At 37.7% G+C, this 7768-nt stretch overlaps 1 protein-coding gene across 1 annotated transcript; it reads right to left on the reverse strand.

The window, feature by feature from the left end:
• Positions 1-6003: 6003 nt before the first annotated feature.
• On the reverse strand, positions 6004-6819 carry LOC120088939. The gene has a single exon (XM_039046377.1). The coding sequence runs from the start codon at positions 6817-6819 to the stop codon at positions 6004-6006; it is 816 nt and encodes a 271-aa protein (XP_038902305.1).
• Positions 6820-7768: the final 949 nt, after the last annotated feature.

The following is a 7768-nucleotide window of genomic DNA, read 5'->3' on the forward strand; positions in this document are numbered from 1 at the left end:
GAGTTGTACGGAGTGAGGATTGCTCACAAGAAATTTTTGTGAGGTACTTTGGTAATCGGTCGACCTCAGATGCATTCCACTTGAATTCACTTGAAGAAGAATACAAAAAATTGGTATTTGAAAATGATGATGATGCTGTAAAAATTACCCTAGTATATTACACAGAGGTTGAAATGATGGGTAAAAAAAAGCAAAAGAATGTTATTGATCGTACTCTATTTGACGATGTTGAAGACATAGATTACTATAACAATCTTGATTGGGGTACAATTATTTGGAAGAGGACACTCGACGCCCTGAAGATTGCACTGAATGACAAGGTTGGTTTATACAAGGAGAGGGTGGGGGGAAATAAAAATTGTGTTGTGAAGTACTCGCTCCGTGGATTTTCCCAAGCATTCCAGGTAGATGTTCCTTAACTTAACTTTATTTTTGGTTTAACATTAACTAGTTATAAATTTGAGTTGTTTGGATTTAGGTGTGGACGTACGAGATCCTATCGTCAATAGTAGGGAACGTTGCCACTCGAAAGAGCAAGGTAGTTGTACCTCGTATATTACGTGGTCATGCTTCCACTCGGTGTCATTCAAAGCACTCGAGAGAGACATTTTTTAGTCTCAAAACGTAAGTGTAATCTATGTAGTCACAATATGTTTATTCGGTAGTTAAATGTACATTAACCATCTTAATGGTTCCTTAATGCAGACAAAAGTCAAAGAGGGTCTTGTCATGTCTGATTCTGAGAAGGAGTTTTGGGATTCCCCAATTGATAGATGGGCCATAAGACAAGCACACTCCGACACTAGGAGCTCTAGTAGTTTAGGGAGCTTTAGTAGTTCAAAGAGTGGCAGTAGTTCAGAGAATAGTTCAGAAGGTGAGTGTAAAACCCGAACCCTAATTACTTTAAGTAAGAGTAGGTAATGTGATGTCTTTTAATGAGCTATGATGGAATCATGTCTTAGGAATTATGGAAGAAAGAAGGAAGCCACGATGCGGTAGATGACCTAGGTGGCAAAGTGAATGAAGGGTGAATTGATCGGTTGAATTTCACTAAATGTTGCCAAAGGATGGTGCTCACGTAATGGCCTGGAGATGAGGAATCAAACGCGAGTGAATTTTGAATGTGGGTTAACTATACTAAGGAGAGAGGTTAATTAAAAAGTAGAACAAAATTTGTTGGAATTCCCAAAATAGAGAAAGTAAGAAATTAAGAATTTTTTTCTTTTAAAAGGAAAATCTTATACCCATCAAGTAAATTATAAATACTACATTAGGATATAAAATTTAAAGGAAATTTTTTTTTTGAATTTCAACCCTTAATCTTCATTAGTGGGCTAAGTGGCCCAAGGAGATTTCATTCAAGTAGTTTGGCGGTCGCATAGGAAGGAAGGCCAAATTCATTTGAACGGTTTGGACAGATTACTAGGGCTATTTGTGTAATTCTAGTGGCATTCGAAATATATGTGTGTCTATTTTCTGTGGCTGTGCTGCTGAAGAGAAAACTTGTCGGAATAAGGCCGGGGGAGAAAAAAAAAGCGAAGGGTTCGTTTCTCAGGAGAATCTACGCCATCAGTGAAGAATTGAAGCTCCAGGACGAATCAAGAAGATTTTTGGGCTAAACATTTGAGGTAATATTTTTAACTCAGTTATAAACAACTTTGTAGAATGAAACTTTTTAAGATAAGGTCTGGAATTCGAGTTATATATTTTTGAATTTTGAACTGGAAGTTGTTGAACAAGCAGGCAGCTACTTTAATTGGGGTCAATGATGAAGGTTTAAATCTCCAGATCAAACAACGGGGAATTTTGAGATGAAATTTTAAGGTAATTTTGGTAACTTGATTCTAAGCAAGGTTTTAGAAGGAAGTTCCTTGAGATGAGTTCTTGAAATTTAGTTATGAATTTTTGAAATTGAATCTGTAGTTTGATGCTCCAAAATTTTTCTAAGTGTGGGGAGTGTGGGCGATCAAAGGGTACATTCTTTTGGCACCTAATCCCTCCAAATTGGTAAGTTTTCGACCCTCAAAGTGAATGGTAGGAGGCACAATGTGATGGTGTGACATGTGAGCTTGATTTATTGAGTAGGCCTAAAAGGAAGGGTAATGTAAACATTAAGTAGTATGCTTGTACGTATAGGTTCAACGCCCTTTGGAGAAGCCTATCAAGCCTTAAGGAAACAAACTTGAAGGGCCTGTGAGTGACTATAAATGATTTATATATGGTTTATAAATATTTTAATAATCCATGCTTTATTGACAGTTACTTTTGTGCTAGTTATTTTACAAGAAGTTCCAAGCAACACATTTCCCTAAAGTTTATAAACGCATGCTAGTTACAAAGTTTATGAAATATGCTTTGGTACAATGGTTGAACTATGGTAGTTCTCAAAAGAAGATTCTATGACATATTTAAGTTACAAGTATTTATATTATGTTTTAAAGCATATGTGCTCTTAATATTGTTGAGCATGTGTTAGCAAATGATATTCTTATGAAAACTATGTTTTATGAGATCAAGCTTTCAGTAAGCTTGTTTTATGAAAATGTTTTCCTATCAGGTATTTTCAGCTCAATACTAAAGTACAAGGAGAAGGTATCTGAGTTATACTACCTGGTTTCAGTTATGTTATGATTCTGATACTAAAGTACATAGAGAAAGTAACAGAATAATTCACTCAGTTCAGTAATAAGCAGTGGTACCCTATTTCAGATATGATCCTTGACGTCAGGATCCAGTTTGCTTTACGTGAACGTATGATAGTTAATCAGTTCAGTAGGATTGAACCACGAGGGTTCTTTCCTAGCATTGGTTGAAAGGTGTTGAACAAAAGGGTTCTCACCCAAGCCCAAGCTTATGTTTGAGAGATTGAGCAAAAGGGTTCTCTCTTAAACAAGGATATCCGACATTGAGAGATCGAGCAAAAGGGTTCTCTCTCAACTCGGAATCAGTTCAACTATGTTTTTAGATACAATGGTTTTAAAAGTTTTATATACACGTTTGCTTGGCATGTTTTTAGTTCCAGTATTCTGTTTTCTAGCTTTTAGTTTAAACATGAGATTTATGTTTTATTAAGTCACTCATGGGGCTAGTAGCTCACCTTGTTTTTAAATGTTTTCCCTCCCAAGGTAGCGATTAACTCCCCATAAGCTAATTTTGTTATTGCTCTGCCACTCAAAGACTCAAGGCTAAAGGAAGATTAGGTGTTTTTTCTGTAACATATATTTTGTGCGTATAAGGACTAAACTTAGTATCATGGGCTCACTGGATTTTATAGTGTACATGGTTATGAATATGAATAATAGCTATGGAACCCTGTTGATGTAAGAATGTTAACTGTCGGTTAATCTATTCAATACGTTTAGTATGTTAAGCTCTGAGATTGTGAATATTGTTGTTATCAAGTCATAAATGCATATCAGGGTTCTAGGAAAGGTTTTAAATGTAAGTTAGGCAGTAAGTGCCGACGAAAGGGTCGGTAACTACTGTCGTCACATGCCCTTTTAGGTTAAGAAGGTAATCTGGGAAGGGGTATGACAGTGGGGAAGTTAAACAACAGGGTAATTCAGAAGGTGGAGTGAGGGACGACGAATCTAATGGGGACCAAAACATCCACCAGCCTTCTTACACCCCTAGCAAGGATATATTTCATGATGTGTTGGTGGGTGACATACGTCCTGAGCCTGAGGAGGAATTTTCTGTCCCGGAGGTTTTTGGCCACAAGGAGGGAGGAAATGTTGATCCTGGTGTATATTCGTACTAGTGGAGCATTGACAACTCAATATCGAGCTTGGATGCCCGTGTATCGAACCTGAAAACGGACACGAGAGACATGAAAGCACAATTGTCAACTATTTCATCTCTATTATAGTCTATGAAGGGTTCCACGGTGTTTGAGGCGATAAGGTCTCCCACTCCACAGACAGGCCACGATGCCACCATGTCCCCCATCCCGACTCTATCTCGGTCACCCACCCGACCTGTACGAAGGTCACCTACCCCACCTCCACCTAAGTCACCTACCACACCTCTATCTAAGTCACCGATCCCACCTCACCTAATTCATTTGTACAGCTTGATATCACGACTTCTCTAACACCCTACATCTCGATTTATAGGTATGATCATTATGTGATTCGAAAATTTCTTTCTTCATTTTTGTTAATCAACATGTTTACCATTTTGTTATATTTCTGTAGGCTATGGTCAAGAGTAGAAAAACAACACGTAGGAGAAAGGCCGTTGATAAATACACAACTCCCGTTGAACCAAAAAATAAAATAACAAAAGAAAAGGAAATTAAGGTTCAATTTCCTTTGGATCATCCAAATATTAAGTATCCTCTCCCTGGGGTATCTACGTTACAGTTTAAAGTGACGATCTAATACTCGTTGGAGCATAAGGTTCGAGTTGCTATATTAAAGAAAATGCTGAACTAGATTGCCGATAAGAATACGGACAACGAGGTTCGAGAAAATGCAGTTCGGCCATTATCCAAATCCTTTTTCCAAGAGTTGACTGAACCAAGTTCATGGGTTGAGTGTGACGTAAGTTTACGATCCTTGTCCTTTTTACCAAGTACATACAGTTTACTCCCCTCTCCTAACGTATATCTTGTTCTGGATGCAGACCCTAAATATCCTATTTGATTTCATGAAAGATAAATTCTATAGGTGACCAGACATGTGTATGGCTCGCTTCACCATCCTACCAATTGGAATAACGATAACCATTTACTGCACTTTTAAATAGGAATACGCTGGTTGACTATTATGTGCTTTTAATGTTCTTTTCGCCATGTAGAGTCACCTAAATTCTTGAGATGGGGTCTACAAACATATTAAGAACAAGTCGACTTTGGATGCTGCCGTAGCATGGGGGGATAAGACGTTACCGGATTATGTCATGGGTAAATTTGATGTCAAGTGGTCAGATGTGGACTTCGTATATACGACAACAAACATCGATCAACATTGGATGTTGATAGCATTCGATCTAACTAGAGGTTGGTTGTTCATATTTGATTCACTATCATCCATGACATCGAAGAAGAAGCTAGAGTCTTTCCTTGAATCATTGACTTACACCCTACCATCGCTTCTTCACTATTGTGACTTGAAACGTTGGAAGCCGGACATCGAAACGTCTCATTGGAAGATATCTCGACCTACCTCTACGAATACACAACACGGGTCGTTAGATTGTGGAATATTTGTTGTAAAATTCTTAAAACATTTAGTGACTGGTAGTGCCTCATTTGCAATAACTCAGGATAAGATGGCTGACTATAGGATGCAATTAGCATATCAATTGTGGACGAACACACCATATTATTGACGTACATATTTATTATGTATATTATGTATATTATTGATGTAATTTTACTAACATGTTATTTAAATTGTCAGTGTAGAACTACCATGAATATAGAAGATTCATTCATGAATGGACAAGTTAAATTAAACTTATAAAAAGGAGTGCGAGATAAGCGAGACATATGAAGAGATTCATAAATAGAAAAACTTTAGTAATCAAACTTATAAGCGAGATATTTTAAGAGGGATTCCATGTGATAGCGAGATTAGCGAGAGCGAGATTCACGAGAGCGAGACGTTTCCAGAATGGTTCACGAATAGCCAACAATTTAATCACACTTATAAAAAAGAGAGCGAGATAAGCGAGACATCTAAAGAGATTCATGAATAGACAAACTTTAGTAATCAAACTTATAAGCGAACATGGCATACCAAGTAAGTCAAATTCCTTGTATGTGCATTCATTCCCATGGAGGTTCACAATACCGTCCAATCGATTGTCCCGCACATGGATCCTATAACAATCAATCAGCTTAACTCGATATTGTCTGCCCTTGTCACACTCAGTTGCTAATCGATTTTCAAAGTAGTCCGAGTGTGACGTCGTTCGAGATGCCCAATAATTTCTCTGTTCATAAAACTATGACTGGATGAGGCCTCGAACATGTTCCAACAAGCACATTATGGGTAGCTATCGATATTCTTTGGTCAATGAATTGAAACACTCTGCACTATTGGACGTCATGTTATCGTATCTTCGTTCTGTTTGGTAAACACGCGCCCACCTTTCAAGACCAATATCCTCTAAATGTGCTTGAAACTTTGACATGCGAAATGCCCTGGCTACATCCTTGAACATCCCAACAATCTTTCTGTCCTTAAAGTTGGAAAGAATATTATTTTCTAGGTGATAGGTGCACAATCCATGAAGTGCTGTGGGAAAAACTGTACGAATGGTATTGCCAATAGATACCACTCGATCGGACACGGACACCAAGTTAGGGAGTTCTTCAATGGCACACTTCAAGTTCGACATAAACCACTTCCAAGGTCGATCAGTTTCATTGTCTACTATGGCATATACTAGTGGATAAACTTGATTGTTGCCATCCATGGAGACGCCGACCAACATGATCCCTTTGTATTTTCCTTTCAGATGCGATCCATCAACAATTATCACAGGCCAGCAACTTGAAAAACCTCTAATACAAGGTCCTAATGCCATAAACATGTACTTGAAATGGACATCATTTTCAAGTTCGATTCCAAACCTTGTACCTGGATTCTCCATCTTTAACGCTTCACCATATGCATGTAAAATAGCGTACGACTCTTCTAGAGTACCCCTGGCGAGAGCATAAGCGGTTTCTCTTGCACGCCACGCCTTATCATAACTTATATTTACGCCGTACTCTTTCCTCATATTCTCAACAATGTGACGAGGCTTATAAACACGTCCTATGCCTATAAACTTGTCTTTGATTAGTTCACTAATTACCGCAACCATTGCTTGTCTGTGGTCATGATCTTAAATATGTCATACCCTGGAATTTTAACTGCACGAAGGCTCCATTTACAATTATCCTCTATACATTTAACAATAAACAAAGACTTAGTTGACTTCCTTACCTTATATTCAAAATTATTATTTATGCACAGAATAGAGAATCTCATTTTTAAATCACTTTTACTAAAAAAAAAAAATTTGACCAACTACAAAATTTGTCTCGGATGAAGAGGTGCTAGGCATAATCAATTCCCCTCTAGGATATGAAGATATGGAATTCAATCCTGCTGATCTCTCAGTAACAGCCACTATAGGTCTATACACTTTTGAAGGACCACAGTCCATAGAATTCAATCCTACTGATCTTTCATTATAACCACAAAAAGATCACGCTCTTCTGAAGGACCACAATCCATAAAATTCAAGTCTGCTGATCTCTCATTACCAAACACAGGTCTGTTATATTGAGTTTCTCTTTCCAAGTCCACTACACGAATACTGTCATTGTCTATTGATAATGTTAATGGTTGAGTGTTCATAGACAATGGAATATCACCCTCTTTTCGATTAACTCATATGATGCCTCGTATTGTCTATCTACACCTATACCATCATGACTCATATTCACATTTTCGTCGTGGTATGATTTTAGCATTACATATAGATGAACTCTAGAAAGATCGTCCCGGCAAAAAAGGAAATAAACATCACCGTCATTCCGTATGTACTGTGGAGGGGCTTCAAAGTCAAGCTTATATTTAACTCTCATAACAACATCAAACGCTGAGCAACTTACATTTACAACCCTGTAAATGTGAGCTTTAAGTTCTTCATACTTCAAGGTAATAGGCACAACGATTCCTATTAGCTCGCCTCCAACAAACAAATTTTGGTGCTTATCCTAATGACCTCCGTATCGAATTAGTACACACTTTTCTGTCATCCTACA

The sequence above is a fragment of the Benincasa hispida genome, chromosome 10 (assembly GCF_009727055.1).
Source record: "Benincasa hispida cultivar B227 chromosome 10, ASM972705v1, whole genome shotgun sequence".
Taxonomy (NCBI): domain Eukaryota; kingdom Viridiplantae; phylum Streptophyta; class Magnoliopsida; order Cucurbitales; family Cucurbitaceae; genus Benincasa; species Benincasa hispida.

Bases quoted from the DNA above. Each gene is read 5' to 3' on its own strand.
- LOC120088939 (XM_039046377.1), bottom strand. From the start codon at position 6,819: ATGGTTGCGGTAATTAGTGAACTAATCAAAGACAAGTTTATAGGCATA.